The sequence below is a fragment of the Lontra canadensis genome, unplaced genomic scaffold (assembly GCF_010015895.1).
Source record: "Lontra canadensis isolate GAN:19392208 unplaced genomic scaffold, GSC_riverotter_1.0 scaffold11, whole genome shotgun sequence".
Taxonomy (NCBI): Eukaryota; Metazoa; Chordata; class Mammalia; order Carnivora; family Mustelidae; genus Lontra; species Lontra canadensis.
The window spans coordinates 23,999,761-24,017,910 of NW_022631005.1; the positions used below are offsets into that span (position 1 = coordinate 23,999,761).

At 43.3% G+C, this 18,150-nt stretch overlaps 1 protein-coding gene across 1 annotated transcript in view; it reads left to right on the forward strand.

Moving 5' to 3' along the window:
- Window positions 1-4,418: 4,418 nt before the first annotated feature.
- LCT (lactase) overlaps window positions 4,419-18,150 on the forward strand; it is a 52,368-nt gene continuing 38,636 nt past the window's right edge. Inside the window, exons 1-3 of the mRNA XM_032856154.1 lie at window positions 4,419-5,055; window positions 13,086-13,165; window positions 16,176-16,259. Coding sequence (XP_032712045.1) covers window positions 4,419-5,055; window positions 13,086-13,165; window positions 16,176-16,259 — 801 coding nt within the window. The remainder of the gene's footprint in view (window positions 5,056-13,085; window positions 13,166-16,175; window positions 16,260-18,150) is intronic.

Below are 18,150 nucleotides of genomic sequence, written 5' to 3' on the forward strand. Positions count from 1 at the left end.
TCCAAAATGAAGTCTAGTTCTGCATTTTGTTTTTTAGCACAGTCTATAAAAATTAAAACTTCATTCTACTTTTCTCATCATTAGAATGTTCATGGTGTAGCAGTTCACACTGTTGCCCCTTTTAACAACAGATGGCATTTGGGGGCCTGCAGGACCAGTTAGGGAATGTTTACATGTATATGAGTTCACTCATAATAACTTCACTCTCCAGTGGCTTGAAAACAATAGAGTGAGGAGAATGGGAATGGATGGAGAAACTGCACAGTTAGCAGATGCAGACTATAAACTCCTCTGCCAAAGATACGTTCCTAATTAATGAAGGAAGAAGCTGTTGGGAAGAGGAAACTTCAGGGTATAGGATATCAAGCTTCCTATTGAGGCAGTTAGGAGATGCTAGCTTAAGGCACAGACAAATAACGGGCAGGACATTGAGTAACAGCTAGTGAAAACTTGGGACAGCAAGAACCCCTCTCTGCCCTGACTCCCAACATGATAAAATGAGATGGGGAGGTCCTGAAAAAAAAAAAAAACGATGGACAGAAATTTGAACTTTAATTTGATCAAATATTTACCTACAAGGGAATTTGAAGCATAGGAAAGATGAGTTTTTTGGTGAATTCTCCTCTTCCCAAATTCGCCATTTGGGTAGGGGCTTCCCGAGCAAAGTGAGGTCATTACTATAAATAAAGCCTCAGTTTTTGCATGTCTGAATAAGTGTGCTTATATGTCCACACACCCTTTTCCTCTGCATGTTACTTATCAAGGAGGTAAAGTGGCTAATGGATGATGGAGCATGTATTGAGATCCTTTTGAAGAAATTAGACACCTGTTAAGTAAATGGATAGATGTAATGTGTGTGGTTGGGTTTGGTTTTGTTTTGGTTTTTTTTTTAAGATTTTATTTACTTGTCAGAGCACAAGCAGACAGAGTGGCAGGCAGTGGCAGAGAGAAGCAGGCTTCCTGCTGAGCAAGGAGATCAATACGGGATTCAATCCCAGGACCCTGGGATCATGACCTGAGCTGAAGGCAGCAGCTTAACTGACTGAGCCACCCAGGCATCCCTGTAACATGTTTCTGAATTGGAAGACTTGAATGTTATAAGGTAACTGATCTATAATGTATTTCCCATGAAATCCCCACAGATACCATCAATGCAGAAATGACTACATAAATTGTGGTACAGCTGTACTGTAGGATATTCAAACAAAAATGGGGTAAACCTATATGTTTGAAATGGAAATACCTCCAGGAAACATGGGAAAAAATATGCAAATATAGGAGTGCCTAAATATATAAGGAGTACCTTTATAAGAATATATGTATATGTACCTAAATATATAAACCAAGTATTAACACACCTAAAGGGAAAAATAGGTAGCAATATATAATAGTAAGGAGGCTTCAGTACCCACTTTGATCAGTGAATAGATAATCCAGACAAAATACCTGTGAAGAAACATTGACTTTAAAAGACCTATTAGACCAGATGGACTTAACAGGCATATACAAGATAGTCCATCCAAAAGTAATAACACACATTCTTCTTAAGCACAAAGGGAACATTCTCCAGAGTAGATCATGTTATGCAACAAAATAAGTCAATACATTTAAGAAGATCAAAATCATTAAGCATCTTTTCTGACCATAATATAGTGTGAAACTAGAAATCAATTACAGAAGAAAATGGGGGCGCCTGGGTGGCTCAGTCAGGTAAACATCTGCCTTTGACTCAGGTTGTGATCCCAGGGTCCTGGGACTGAGTCCCATGATGGGCTCCCTGCTCCGCAAGGAGTCTGCTTTTCCCTCTCTCCCTACCCCCCCACCACCGCTCGCTCTCTCAATCTTTCTCTCTCAAGTAAAACTTTAAAAAAGAAAAACTAGGAAATCAAGAAATATGTGGAGGTTAAACATGCTACCAAACAACCAATTTCAAAGAAGAAATAAAAAACTCCAAAATACTTTGAGAGAAATGAAAATGGAAATACAACATACAAAAAATTATGGAATGCAGCAAAAGTTCAAAGAGGGAACTTATTTTTTTGTTGTTTTATTGATTTAAGTAATCTCTACACCTAACCTGGGGCTGAAATTCATGATCCGGAGATCAAGAGTCACACACTCTTCCAACTGAGCTGGCCAGGCCCCTCTAAGAGGGAACTTTATGGGAATAAATAAGCTACATCCAGAAATAAAGATCTCAAACAACCCAACTTCACATCTCAAAGAACTAGAAAACAAACGTTAGTAGAAGGAAGGAAATAAAGACTAAAATGACAATAGGAAACCTCAGTGAAACAGCTGGATTTTGAAAAGAAAACAAAAGGCAAACCCTCAGACTCACCAAGAAAAAAATAGGATTCAAAATCCAAAGGAAAGGGGCGCCTGGGTGGCTCAGTGGGTTAAAGCCTCTGCCTTCGGCTCGGGTCATGATTCCAGGGTCCTGGGATCGATCGAGCCCAGCATCAGGCGCTCTGCTCGGCAGGGAGCCTGCTTCCTCCTCTCTCTCTGCCTGCCTCTCTGCCTACTTGTGATCTCAGTCTGTCAAATAAATAAAATCTTAAAAAAAAAAAAAAAATCCAAAGGAAAGGTGGGGGGACATTAAAACTGATAGCACAGAAATACAAAGGATCGTGTGATGCCTGGGTGATTCAGCCGGTTAAGCATCTGCCTGCAGCTCAGGTCATGATCCCGGAGTCCTGGGATCGAGCCCTGCATCAGACTCCCTGGTTGGCAGGGAGCCTGCTTTTCCCTCTGCCTACTGTTCCCCCTGCTTGTGCGCTCACTCTCACTCTTGCTCTCTCTCTCTCTCTCTGACAAATAAAGAAAAAAAAAAAGAAAAAAAATACAAAAGATTGTAAGAGACTACTGTGAGCAATTGCACACCAACAGTGTTCTATATGCTAGGGGTTCAATTAGGGTACATCCTTATATGTAATGCTATGCATCTGTTAAAAAGAAGTGTTTCCGGCATCTGGGTGGCTCAGTTGGTTAAGCGACTGCCTTCGGTTCGGCTTCGGTCATGGTCCCAGAGTCCTGGGATCAAGTCTTACATCGGGCTCCCAGCTCCATGGGGAGTCTGCTTCTCCTTCAGACCTCCCCTCTCATGCTCTCTCTCACTCTGTTTCTCTCTCTCTCTCTCAAAATAAATAAGTAAAAATCTTAAAAAAAAAAAACAGTGTTTTTATATATTCTGATATAGACAGAGTTCCAAGAGCTGTTAAGTGGAAAAGAAGAAATCAGAGGAACAATACATAAGGCATAATTGCATATATGTTAAGTTATATGTTTAAAATGTTATACATTTAGGGCGCCTGGGTGGCTCAGTGGGTTAAGCCTCTGCCTTCGGCTCAGGTCATGATCTCAGGGTCCTGGGATCGAGTCCCGCATCGGGCTCTCTGCTCGGCAGAGAACCCGCTTCCTCCTCTATCTCTCTCTCTGCCTGCCTCTCTGCCTACTTGTGATCTCTCTCTGTGAAATAAATAAATAAAATCTTAAAAAAAAAAAAGTTATACATTTACATATATTTGCATTTGTATATATTTAGTAATAGCTTTCATTGAGTTGCATTGTTCTAAAGATGCTAAAGAGTGATCTCATTTCACAACTTACCTATTCACCATTGTTACCAATGAGGAAACAGAGGCATGGAAAAACTAAGTAACTTTCACCAGATAAGATTTAAACTCAGGCATTCTGACTCCTGAATAACCATTAAACTCCAGAAAGAAAGAAAACTGGAAGGAAGCATAGTGTTGAGAGTACTTACCTAAGGAAGGTTAAGGGGGCTTGGGGAAGGGGAATTTGCAGGTTTTGCGTATGTTTCTGTAACTGAATTTTTTACACAATGTGTTCATCATTTAATTATAAATATTTCTTTAAGTTTTATAATTTTTTTAAAGATTTTCTCTCTTTGACTTAGAGAAGGGGGGACAGCAGAGGGAGAGAGAGAGAATCTCAGGCAGACTCCCTGCCGAGTGCAGAGTCCGATGTGGGGCTCAATCCCAGGACCCCAAGATCATGACCTGGGCCAAAACTAAGAGTCCGACACTTAACCAACTGAGTCACCCAGGTGCCCCTACTTATATATTTTTAAGGGGGAAAAGGCTTGCGAGGGACTCACCTTTGTTTTACTATGTAAGTGAATTTTGAAATAATTCATAATTAAGAAAAAGATGTGGAGAACTTTTCCTTCAGATATTTTCCAGGCTCATCTGCACAAATTATGTGAGATGTTTGAGGTTTTTGTGTTATCTCTGTGGTCTTTAAATTTTTGATATTTCTCTGGTAAGCCGCACCCTGATTTCATTACCGTAGATAACCCAGTTAAATATTAAATGTCAACAATCACTCAGCATTTTACAACCTAGCTGTTGTTATAAAAGTAAGGATTCCATATGCTTCCTAACAGGTCCTTGAAAATGGAGCTGGCTTGGAATTCAGTCTTTATTGTCCTCCTAAGCTTTTCATGCCGGGGATTAGATTGGGAATCCGACAGAAACTTCATTTCAGCTGCTGGTCCTCTCACCAATGCCTTGCTGTACCAGAGTAGTCCACTGGGAACCCAGGGTTCTAAATTTGCAGCAGAGGACGAAAGCATTTATGTTTGTCAACAACCACTGCCTGCTTTCCTGCCAGAGTACTTCAGGCATGTTCATGCCAGTGGGATCACCCATTATAAAGTATTTCTGCCATGGGCACAACTTCTCCCAGCAGGAAGCTCTGAGAATCCAGACAACAAAACAGTGCAGTGCTACCAGCGGTTCCTTGAGACCCTCAAGACTGCACAGCTTCAGCCCCTGGTCGTTCTGCATCACCAGACGCTCCCTCCCAGCACAGTCCAGAGAAGTGAAGTCTTTGCTGATCTCTTTGCTGACTATGCCTCATTCGCCTTCCACACCTTTGGGGACCTGGTTCAGATCTGGTTCACGTTTAGTGACTTGGAAGAGGTGATGAAAGAGCTTCCCCAACAGGAATCAAGATCTTCACGTCTCCAGACCCTCACTGATGCCCACAGAAGAGCCTATGAGATTTACCATGAAAAATATGCTTCTAAAGGTAAGTCCACAACCCTGATGGCTGACCCACTGGCAGTCTTCATCACCCACCTTCTCCCACCCTCCTTACAGTAGGACTTGACATTTCTTCCCACGCCCCTTCAATAATCTTGTCATATGGGGGCACCTGGGTGGCTCAGTGGGTTAAAGCCTCTTCCTTCGGCTCAGGTCATGATCCCAGGGTCCTGGGATCGAGCCCCGTGTCGGGCTCTCTGCTCAGCAGGGAGCCTGCTTCCCTTCCTCTCTCTGCCTGCCTCTCTGCCTACCTGTGATCTCTGTCTGTCAAATAGATAAATAAAATCTTAAAAAAAAAAATCTTGTCATATGTATTCATTAGTGAGAAAATAACATGGTACTGAAAACTTCCCGATGGAGAGAGGCAGAGGTGGCTCAGACTGGATAGTGCCCAGCGTTTCCTTTGAAAATATCTCTTAAGCCCTCCTTCCCCAGTCTTGAGTCCGTGCCATCACAAAGTATATTTTTGCCCTTCCTTCTCCAGTCCTCCCTTCCTGACTCTCCAAGGCTTTAAGATTGTCTGTCCTCCCTCAGTCTCCCCTTTTTCTCATGCAAAGCAAGTTATGCATTCTAGCTGAAGTTTTCGTTCCAGCAAAGAGGACAGATAAAATAGTGATATGCTGATAGGTGGTGAGAAGAACGTAATAGCAAGTGTCCATATTCCTGCTTCAAAGCTAATTCTGTGATCAAGTTCTGATTCAGTAGGTTTGGGCAGGGCCAGTACATGTGTGATTTTAATAAATTCCTAGGTGAATCTGAGGTACACTAATTTTAAGAACCAGTTTTGGATTATATATGCTTTCTGGTTTTTATTATGTACTATATGTATGTTTGTATATGTAGTAAATAACATATATCCATATTTGTATATACTACTTTTTAATCTTAAGGTATTTTATGAGTATATTCTCATTTTACTAAAAATTCAGTGAAAGAGAGAATGAGTTTTTTAGAAGATTTTATTTATTTATTTGTCAGAGAGAGCACAAGCAGGGGCAGTGGGAGGGAGAGGGAGAAGCAGATTCCCCGAGGAGCAAGGAGCCTGATGCAGGACCTGATCCCAGGACGCTGGGATCATGACCTGAGCTGAAGGCAGACACTTAACCGACTGAGCCACTGAGGCACTCCAAGAGCATGATTTTCAGTGTTCTTATAGATTCTCATCATATGAATGGATCAGAGTTTTAACTATTTCTCTCATGGGGCACCTGGGTGGCTCAGTCAGTTAAACTCAGGTCATGATCCCAGAATCCTGGGATCAAGCCCCCAGTAGGCCTCCCTGTTCAACAGGGAGCCTTCTTCTCCCTCTCCTCCCAGCTTGCGTACTCTCTCTCTCACTCTCTCTCTCTCTCAAATAAATAAATGAAATATTTTTAAAAAATAAATTAAATATGGGGCGCCTGGGTGGCTCAGTGGGTTAAGCCGCTGCCTTCAGCTCAGGTCATGATCTCAGGGTCCTGGGATCGAGTCCCACAAGGGGCTCTCTGCTCAGCAGGGAGCCTGCTTCCCTCTCTCTCTCTCTCTGCCTGCCTCTCTGTCTACTGTGATCTCTCTCTGTCAAATAAATAAATAAAATCTTAAAAAAAATAAAAATAAAAAAATAAATTAAATAAAATATATATAAATGAGAGAAATATTTATTTATTTAAAGATTTTATTTATTTATATGAAGGAGAACAAAAGGGAAGAGGGTCAAAGGGAAAAGCAGACTCTCTGCTCACGGGAAGACTAATGAAGGCCTCAATCCTGGGACTCCAGAATCATGACCTGAGCTGAAGCCAGAGGCTTAACCAACTGAGCCCCCCAGGCGCCCCATATATATTATTTATACATAAGTTTATTTAATTTTCACCATTATGAATTACATCACAATGAATGTTCTTATATATAAACCTTTGCCTACCTTCCAATTAATTCTTTCTGATTCTTAGAATTGAAATTACTAGGTCAAAAAACGTGCATTCTTTAAGAACTTTAAAGCATGTTGCTAAATTCCAGAAAAGTTTTAATAGTATATACCAATAGCTATAAAACTGCTCTGACCCTATTCAGCCCGTCTTCAATGATATAATCATTTCTGTTATTGGTAATTTGACAGCTGAAAATTACTATCTCCTTATATGCTTCATTTGCATGTATTTGATTATAAAGAGATCAAACTCTTTTTTTCTATGTTAAGAATGAAAGCAGGGCAAGAGAAGAAAGAGTATGAGTGTGAACAGGGCCATTTCAGATAGGGGTGTCGGGAGGGTTGTCCTCAGAGAGGATAGCAAGGGAAGCAGCAAGCAAATGGATAGAAGAGGATTCCAGGCAGAGAGAAGAGCCCCTGCAGGGGGACAGCGACGAGCCCAGCAGTGAGTTTAGTGAGCTGGGAGTAGTGGATGGGAGATGGGGAGAGGCTGAACTTGAAACTGGAGTCTTTGGAAAGAAGAAGGAACCCTCCTTGGAGAGGGTGAGCAAGTAAATGTTTGTCGGCTGTAATTCTATTGAAGAAGCAGTGGGTAAATGAACTTCGAAAGAAGGCAAGACTGAACTTGGTTCATCTCAAACAGAAGAAAACCTATCTTGTTTTGAAGACAAACTCCATAGACTTACTTTGATTATAAAACTATATAAACATGTTATTAAAATGTTTGCAGAGCCCATTTTAAATCTTAATCAGGTTACTAAAGACTGTTTCATAAGCTCATATTTTCCTTTTCTTCTGATGCTCATTCCTCCCATCCTTTTGTGTTTCATCAATATCACTAGATTTTCTACCCCATTATAATGCAGGACATAAAATAAATTCCCTTTCCAGTCTCCTTCCTATTCAGAGAGGTGGTTTTTCTTCTTTCTCTCTCTTACTCTCCTCTCCTTTTTTAGTCTAATCCCATAGCCTTTTGTTCTTTGTAAAATATATCACCTAATATACACAAAAAATTGTATAAAATATGTTGGTTAAAAGCAAAATACTATAAAAAGATTACTGAAGGCTTTTTTTAAAAAAAGCAAAATACTATAAAAAATACCCATGGAGTGACCTATCAATAGAATTAAAATAGTATTAAATGGTGTATTTAATACTAGCATTAATATAGTAGTATTAATATGTAGTAGTATTAATATAATAGTATTAAAATAGAATACCACCTTAGATCAATTAGGATGACTGTAATAAAAACAAAACATACAAAAAGAAGTGTTGGTGATGATGTAGAGAAATTGGAACCCACACCACTGAATGGGAATGAATGGCAGGAATGAATGGTGGAGCAGCTGCTTTGGAAAACAGTCTGGCAGTTTCTTGAACAGATAAACTTCAGAGTTACCCTATGACTCAATGATTTGTCCCCTAGGTATATGTCCAAGAGCAATGAAAACAAATGCCTGGGAGAAAACTTACCACAAACATTCATAGCAGCATTTTTCATAATAACCCAAAGTGGAAACAACCCTACTGTCCCTCAACTGATGTATAAACAACATGTGGTGTCTACATAATACCCAAAAAGGAATGATATGTGGCACAACACAGGTGTACCTTGAAGACATGAAGCTAAGTGAAAGCAGCTAGTCGGAGAAGACCACATACTGATATGATTTCATTTATATTCAATCTCCAGACTAGGCATAGAGATGCTACAGTATTATAGCAATGTCTAGGGCTAGAAGAGAGAATGGAAAGTGACTGCTAATGGATAAGAAATTTCTTTTTTGGTGATGAAACTGCTTTAGATTAGAGGTACCTGGGTGGCTCAGTTGGTTAAGTGACTGCCTTCGGATCCGGTCATGATCTTGGAGTCCCAGGATCGAGTCCTGCATCGGACTCCCTGCTCAGCACGGAGTCTGCTTCTCCCTCTGACCCTTCCCCCTCTAGTGCTCGCTCAGTCTCATTCTCTCTCTCGCAAATAAATAAATAAAATCTTCTAAAAAAAAGAAATAGTGGCTATGATTGTACAACTTTGTGACTATACTAAAAACCATTGAACTGTACACTTTTTTAAAAAAGATTTTATTTATTTATTTGACAGAGAGAGATCACAAGTGGGCAGAGAGGCAGGCAGAGAGAGAGGGGAGGAAGCAGGCTCCCCACTGAGCAGAGAGCCCGATGCAGGACTCGATCCCAGGACCCTGAGATCATGACCCTAGCCGAAGGCTGAGGCTTAACCCACTGAGCCACCCAGGCGCCCCGAACTGTATACTTTAAAGGTTTTATTTTTAAGTAGTTTCTGTACCCAGTATGGGGTTCCAACTATCATCCTACTATCTCCATTGCCTTCTCTCATCTCAGCCCTAAACAACCACTAATTAACTTGCTGTCTCTATAGATTTCCTTGTTCTGAACATTTCATATGAATGGAATAATACAAAATGTGGTCTTTTGGGACTACCTCTATTGGGATTTGTTGAATGTTTCTATCATGGATAAGGCTGAGATTATGAGTTTTAGGAAGGAAGATTAGAGAATAAAGTGCTATTTTCATCATATCATATCAAGGGTACATACTATCAACATGATTTATACTGTTGATGTTGACCCTGATCACCTAATTGAGATTGTATTTGTCAGGTATCTCTAGGGTAAGGTTACTCTTTTTTCCTCCTTTCCATACTGCATTCTTTGGAAAGGAGTCACCATACACAGTTCACACTTAACGATTTGGGAGTTATGCTCCATCTTTTTTTTTTTTTCTTTCTATTTTTTGTAAGTAGGCTCCATGCCCAATGTGGGGCTTAAACTCACTACTCTGAGACCAAGAGTTGGATGCTCTGAGTGCTTGGATTGCTCAGATGGTTAAACGTCTGTTTTCTAGTAGGGTCATGATCTCGGGGTCCTGAGATTGAGCCCCACATTGGGCTCCCAGCTCAGTGGGGAGTCCGCTTCTCCCTCTCCCTCTGCCTGTCCTGCTTGTGCTCTCTCACTCTCTCAAATGAATAAATAAAATCTTTTTAAAAAAAAAGTTTAAAAAAAAAAGAGTTGGATGCTCTACCGACTCAGCCAACCAGGTGCCTGAGTTATGCTCTCTCTAATAAGTAGTTTTTGTAAGATCTTTTCTAGGGGCAACTGGCTAGTTCTGTTGGCTAAGCGTCTGCCCTCAGCTGAGGTCATGATCCCAGCATCCTGGAATCAAGCTCTGGATCAGTCTCCTCGCTCAGCAGGGAGTCTGCTTCTTCCTCTCCCTCTGCCCCAGCTCCTGCTCGCTCGCTCTCTCTTGCTCTCAAATAAATAAAATCTTTAAAGAAAAAAGTTATTTTTCGGGTGCCTGGGTGGTTCAGTCAATTAAATTACTGCCTTTGGCTCAGGTCATGATCCTGGGGTCCTGGGTCTGAGCCCCATGTCGGGCTCTCTGCTCAGCGGGAGCTTTCTTCCCTTCCTCTCTCTCAGCCTGCTTGTGATCTCTGTCAAATAAATAAACAAAATCTTAAAAAAAAAATCTTAATGGTAAATTTTATGTTATATATGTTTTACCAATTTTTAAAAATTATTTTCTAATCTTTCTATATTCATTATTATAAACCTTGCATTTATGTGTTCACTGTGCTGCCACTGGGGAGGATTCAATAGAAGAGAGGATTCTTGGCAGAAATGGAGGTTGGGGAGAGTGGGAACTTGCCTCTCATGGGAAGAGTGGAATTGCACACAGCATCCCCCCACTTGTACAACAGTAGGACACAACCCTGGATAACACTAGTAATACCAGCCTCCCAACACAGCAGTAGTAACTTGAAGCATTAATATTGGCAGTTCAATATTGGCCAGATTACTTTTATTGGCTCATTTGAGGCAAGGGTGGAAGGAGCAAAAGGAAAGGGGTTATTTTCTATAAAAGACTACAATGGTTTTTAGTGGAATGACTTCCGTTTGTGGTGGAAACAGGTGAGCTTATCCTTTAGTGAGGTCTAGCAATACCTAGAAGGAACATGAACTTACACGATGCTATGCAGTGATTTTATACACAGGTGTAAACAATTCTCAACCCACAGCAAATACCAATTTTGAGCTCTATATACATGAACACCTATTTTTAATTACATCCAACAAAAATTGCAGGATAAATTATCCTAAAGCAGAGTAATTTCCCCCTCCTCAGTCCCATACAAAACATAAACTGCAAGCTCAGAGTGAGAATCTGGTTTTGAGCAATCTGCATTTTGCAGTATTTTAGAAGGTATAACTGCTCGCACTGGGAATAGCTTGGCAACCATGGTGGGGAAGTTTGATTATTTTGTATGACGTAAGAATTTCTGGAACGTCAAGTACATTTGTTCACTCTAATTCTAAAAGCAGCTTGCAGAGTCAAATAAAAATGATTAACTGTACTACTCTTGTTTCATTTATTGGTCTAGAGATGACACTAAGCTGTACATTTTAAAATGTTCAGCACAAACTGTACGTTCCATGTGCGCTGACATGATGAAGAATGAAAGCACGGATATCTGTGCAAAGGAAAGGGACCCATCAGGCACAATCACTAAGTAACTAGATAATAATTCTATCTTATGAGAACGAGGACTGAATGTCTCTAAGTGATATTCCCTACTCAGAAGATTTCAAAGTTCTATCATGTTTATCAAAGTAAAGCCCATTTGGGGGCACGTGGGTGGCTCAGTTTGAAAAGCCAGCGACTCCTGAATCTTGGGCATAGAGATTACTAAAACAAAACAAAGCCAAGCACTCTTGTAGTTGTTAGTGGTGGTTCACTGTCTCAGGACAGCTTCCTCCTGTAAAGAATCTGGATAAAAGTGAAGTCAGGAAGACAGCCTAACAGTTTAACTCTCAAACTCCAGTACTATTCAGTTTTTGCTCAGTGGTTCCAAACCCCGACGTCTGCTATGCACCCAGTGTTGAAGGTGGTATCTGGAGAGATTGAGAAAAGGTTTTTACATTTTGCTTCTCAGCGAGCACACAGTGCAGTGGGAAAAACTCAGGCGCATGCTGGAGTCCTAGCGCGCAAGTTGAACCGCTGAAGAAGCCCGCCTCCGCGGTGGCGTGTTTCTGGAAAGGCAGTGTGAGGACCACTGCCAGGAGCACCTGGGAGACTCGTTAAAGCGCACTCGCTGTAGGGCTCAGTCTGCCCACAAACACGCTGAGGATTGAGACGCACACGTGTACCAGTAATCAACTATCAAAGCACTTAGGTACCCGCTTTAGGTGTTTACGGTTCCTCCGTTTTTTTAACCCCTCGGTGCATGCGCAGTGGGGGCTGGATGGCTGTCGTACAGGGAATGAGGACCCGGAAACAGCAGCTTGCAGAGAGCACCGTGCGCTCAAACAGAAGGTGAGGAAACAGTTCTCCCCTCACAGCCTTCTACACTGTGAAGGGGCAGGGCGTGGTCATTGATATTATTTTTCTAAAAGACGTAGAGGTGTCTTGCGTTTCAGGGTCCCGTTTTAGAAGAAACATTCTTTACGGGGACTTTGCTGTTTTTTGTTTTTTTTTTTTAGATTTTATTTATTTATTTGACAGACAGAGATCACAAGTAGGCAGAGAGGCAGACAGAGAGAGAGGAGGAAGCAGGCTCCCTGCTGAGCAGAGAGCCCGATGCGGGGCTCGATCCAAGGACCCTGAGATCATGACCTGAGCTGAAGGCAGAGGCTTAACCCACTGAGCCACCCAGGCGCCCCGACTTTGCTGTTTTTAAAGCCACCTTCTTATCCAAAATCTTTCAGCAAGGATAAGTCATGTAAGTGATTTTCTTCAGAAATCTCCCCCCATCCTTTTTTAAAGGTTTTACTTATTTTACTTGACACAGAGAGAGAGAGAGAGAGACAGCCCAAGCAGGAGTAGCAGCAGAGGGAGACGGAGAAGCAGGCTCCCCACGGAGCAGGGAGTCCCACACGGGGCTCAGTCCTGAGACCCCAGGATCATGACCTGAGCAAAAGAGAGACGTTTCACTGACTGAGCCACCCAGGTGCCAGATTCTTTTTAAAGAACAGGAAAGGAGTCCCCACGCAGCTTCCATGGTCGCAGCTTCCATGGTCCCAGCGTCCGGCCTCACTCACCTGCAGCGGATTCCTCTGGTTGGTTTTAGGTGGAAAGCTCTCTGTGGTCCTGCACGCTGACGCCGCCTCGGAGCTCCTGCTGGAACCATCCACATCTTCGCTTGCCAAGGTGATGACAGCCCCCCAAAAGAGCATTTGTAACCTCTGAGGAAAGTTGGGATTTTAATTTTAGAGCGCAAGAGAAGTTTTCGTCTGTTGGCTTGAAATTTGTTTTTATTAAAATTTTATTTATTTGAGAGAGAGAGAGAGAGAGAGTGTGAGAGTGGAGAGGTCCGAGGAAGAGCAGACTCCCCGCCGAGCAGGGAGCCCGATGTGGGACTCAATCCCAGGACTCCAGGATCATGACCTGAGCCGAAGGCAGTTGCTCAACCAACTGAGCCACCCAGGTGCCCCTTGGCTTGACATTTTTAAAAGTGCCTCTTCTGAGTGTGGTCCATTCTCTAGATTCATGTTTACAAACAAAATCTCATTTGTTGTAGTCCCAGCTCTTGCCTATGCAAAAAAGTCCAACACCTCTGTTTGCTAATTTTTTTTAAAGCTTTTATTTATTTCACAGAGATCACAAGTAGGCAGAGAGGCAGGCAGAGAGAGAAAGGGAAGCAGGCTCCCCGCTGAGCAGAGAGGCGGATTAGGGGCTCGATCCCAAGACCCATCCCAGGACCCTGGGGTCATGACCTGAGCTGAAGGCAGAGGCTTTAACCCACTGAGCTACCCAGGCACCCTGCTCTGGTTTTTTTTTATTAAGAGTCCAAAATAGCTTCTTAGAGGAGAGGCCAGTTTGTAGCAAACAGATACAAGGAAGAGTAAAGGGTTTTGTTTTGTTTTTTAAATAATGTGCTCCCTGGAGTCCCATGTTGGTTCCTGCCTCCTCTAAACATAACTTTTTAACTACAGTTTTAAAAAGTTTAAAAAAAATCTGAGAATTAAACAGCCTTGGCTCCTGTAAGCTTGGTAGCTGGGCAGTATGGAAAGTCACCAGAAAAAATAGCTGATTTCTGTAGTTCTGTGGCATTTGACAGGGTGCAATGTAGATAGCACGGGGTCATATGACAGACATCAGTGTCTGTGTGATGATGCAGGCTCCGTGGGTCAGGGTCCGGTCCTCAGATTTACCAGCTCAGGAACTTAAAATCCAGGTGTGATAAGATTCTGAATAACCAGCTCCGAGGCTGACTGGATGGCCAGAATGCCGTCTAAATTAATTTACACCGGGTAATAACCGCTATCAGTTATGAACTCAGAAGACCAAAGTGCTGATCAGAAAAGTGCTTGTTGAGCAATAGCCTATAAACTGGTCTCTTTGAACTGGTCTCTTTGCTCCAATCAGTGACACCCAGGGCTTCTGGAATTTCTGAGTGCACAGTTTTTTAATCGTTTTTTTATCAGTTTTCTCCTGGGAAGCTACACTCAGGGCTCACTCTGAGATTTTAAAAAGTGCTTCGTGGATGGTGGTGACGGTGTCTCAACAATGTGAATGTACTAATGCCCCTAAACTTGCTAAATTTTATGTTAAGTGCATTTTGCCACAGGTTGTAGGAATTGGTGCAAATTGCTCAGGGCCTTCCAGAGTGTGGCTCGCTCGGGCTGTCTTGCTCTCTCTCTCAGGTCTCCCCTCCTGTTTTCCCCAGCGTGTATGCTAGGCTTTCTTCCTGTCCTCTTGCATGTGCGCTCGTATGACCTTCCTATCCCTGCTTTGCTCAAATCTCTTCCAGCAAAATTCTACCCGTTTACAATGTACATGTGCATATGCTCTCCATCGGGAGGGCTCATTTAGTCATACTCCCTTGCTCCACCTGATCTGCTCTCTCTCCACTTGGAACGCTTAGCCTTTTGTTTAGACCAGCACTTCCCAAGCCTTGTGTATCAGAATCACCTGGAGAGCCAGTAAAGCACATAAGGGCCCCGGCTGAATGTGGAGGGACGGTCCTGGGTCTTCATAGGCTTCGCCAGTTCCCAAGTGAGTTTGACGACCTCTGAGGTGGACTTTGCTTATCATATTTCTAACTCTTTGTGTTTTTTCATGTCCTTGGCGCACTTGCTAACACTCTATATTAATTTGTAAGCTTTTGTGATTCTTACGCCTCTTTAAATGTGAGTCCTCAACCACTGCACTGAGCACAGTGATTTCAGAGGAGGAACTCAGTGACTGGGTGTCGCACACAATCGACAGAGGAAAGTCAGAGCTGGAGGTGGGGAGAGGAGGGTTGGAGTGGTACTAAGCAAAGCGGAGCAAGGCATGGGCTGTTTGGTGAAAACTGATGATGACTTGATTAGGAAAGCCACAGGGAAACCCTGGTGAGTCAGTTACCGAAGGTCCACAGGGCACTTGGTTGTCATCCGAAGCCATTGTCATTATCGGGGTCTTTGTCCTGAGGGAACATATCATCTCTGCAGGGTGATATCTAGTCCTGATAAGGATAGAATGGCTTATGAGAAAGGCAGAGAGGGAAGCCCAGTGGTATCTCAGTGGGTTTAGACTCTGCGAATCTGAAGTTCTTAGAACGTATGGCGGCCAGAGACTGTTCTGGAGGGTATGGCCAGGACTGTGAGAGCTATATTCTCTGATAGGACTCTGGGCCCAGCTAGGGTCCACTGGGGCGGACTTGAGACTGTGGCCTGATGGTAGCCAGTGTCTATAGCCTACAGTTAAAATGAAACCCCAAATCCCAGTAGGGTCTGGAGAGATCCCTGAGGGTTCTGTTGGTGTCTGAGGGCTCCACTCTCTCCATCTCAGCAAAATGGGAGGGCTGGGAGGAGGGTGCTGACCAGGGCGGCTCTGGCCTGACTCCCTTAGTGCTCACCTGTTTGGTGGGAAGCCACCATTTCTGGTACAACGCATTTCATTCATCCACCCATTTAATCATATACATTGACCGAGCACTTACTGTGCTCCAAGCACTTTGCTGAGCACCTGGTGATGTATTCCCCAAAACAGGCAGGCGCATCCCACATGCACACTCTCATTCTGTCCCCACTTGTCCTCTGCCTGCTTGTCCCTTGGAAAATCTCCCTTCAGAGAGTATCCATTTAGGAATAGGAGCAAGAAAAAGGGATATTTCTGAACAGCAGTTTGCCTTGAAATTGCTTACATTCTAATGACCCTATTTACTTATTTCTAGGGCGCTGTTGATTTCCTCTCCCTTGATTTGTCTCATGAATGCCAAAGTGAGGCGAGTTTGCCACAGAAGCTGAGTAAACTGCAGGTAATTTGAGCCATTTCTCATATTGATGATGAATGGAGACAGTTCCCAGCAGCATATTAGACATTTAATGCCCAGCTGGTGGGCAAACTGAGCTTGCCCCCACAGCTGGCAGAAAGGCAGAGCTGCACCAGGGAGATCTCCCTTGCCGCATTGCTGGAGAACATGGGGGGCGGGTCGGAGGTCGGCAATCTTCTCTGTAAAGGATAAAGGGACTTATCTTGTTAAGGTAAATATTTACATGATCTCTTGTGTTGAAATATAAGAATTAAAATTCCAGTATTCTTTCTAAGATTTAAAAAAGCATTTCATGGACGGTGGCCATGGTTACCCAACAGCGTGAGTGGACTTAATGCCATTGAACTATACGTGTGAAAACGGTTACGATAGTAAATTGTATATGTATTTCACATCTGAAAAGAAGAAAAAGACTTTTCACACCCAGGTCTGCTAAATCAGATGCCAGCCATAAGAACCTTCCTGTAACCTCAGGCCCTTTCTTCCTGTTCCCAGGATTGTTTTCCTTGAGTATAATGATTGTGACTAGTTAGAGAAAGTGTGTTGATTGCCACCTACCTACGTGTTAGCTTTCTCCCCTATGCTTGGTCACTGCTGAGCAACTTCTGTGGAAGACAAATTCCAAATTCCCAGGAGTCCTGACTGTCCCCCCCCGCCGCCCCCCGTCACCTCCTGATAGGGTAGAACGGATTGTACCTTCCAAGTCCTAGCAGTATTTCCATACTTAGCCCTGAAGAGCTACCTTCTCAGAGGCCTCTCTGGGGATGTCTGGCCGCCAGCATTCACCCATGCCTTCCTCTTGCTCCTGCTGGGGTGGGCACAGAGCCGCTCCCCTCTGCTTTCCACCCTGTGTCTCCTAGTTTTGAATTCCAACATCCCCACTGCCAAGCCAGGTGGATTGTTAGAGGAATTATCTGTTGAGAGGCCAAGTTCATCAGTGTGAAACCCTCAGTGCAGCAGCTGGGTGGGATCTCCATTTGACCTGAGGCTGGAAGCTGGAAATGGATGGATTAGCATCCCTCCTACCTCTTGTCTCTGGATTTTCCTGCCACCTCTTGCAGGTACCACTGCTTTGATTATCTACAAGGAATATGATCTCATAATCAAAGACAGCAGATGCATTTGCAAGACATTTGAGTAATAGCCGCTGTGATTTTCGTGCCCGCTGTATGCCCAGCTCTGGGTGGGATACTTGGTGCTCACAAGTATCCCACTACAGCCCCCACTACAGCCAACCCCAACCCGTAAGAAACCTAACCAAGGTCAGACACGAGGTAGGGAGCAGAGCTGGGATTGGAAGCAGGCATTCTCATGACACCACACTGCCTCTCCAAAACAAAAATAATTCCAGGTTGTTGGGAACATTATAGTGAGGGTGGCGTTTTTGAAAATCACATATAATTTTAGTTATTTTTGTAACTGTCTTCCCTCCTTAACCCGAATTGCCTTGACCCAGAATGTGGCCTGGTGGTCTTGCTAGCCAGATTTCTGGTCCTTCAGGGCCGCTTACGTAGCATCTTCGAAGCCTTCCGATGCCTGTGATAACTAAACCTGTCTTTTGTCTTCCTTAAGGAATTTGGCCAGAACTTGTTGCTCAGTGAATGGATTCAGACCACGCTGACGTTTTAAAACTGTCTGGCTTATGCAGACGTAGCATGCTTTAGAGAGCCCATCAACATTGCTTGGGCTTCATTTCTGCTAGAGAATGTGGTTTACAGGGTTTCCCTCTTTATATCAAAACATTTTCAAGAAGACCTGCCCTCACCAGTGCCTGGCTAGAGCCGTAACACTGAGTCAACAACTGACCAGCCGAACGGTAAAACCTGCCTTGGACAAACTCGGCTGCCCTTGGTTTTGCCCTGCGGCAATTCTTTGT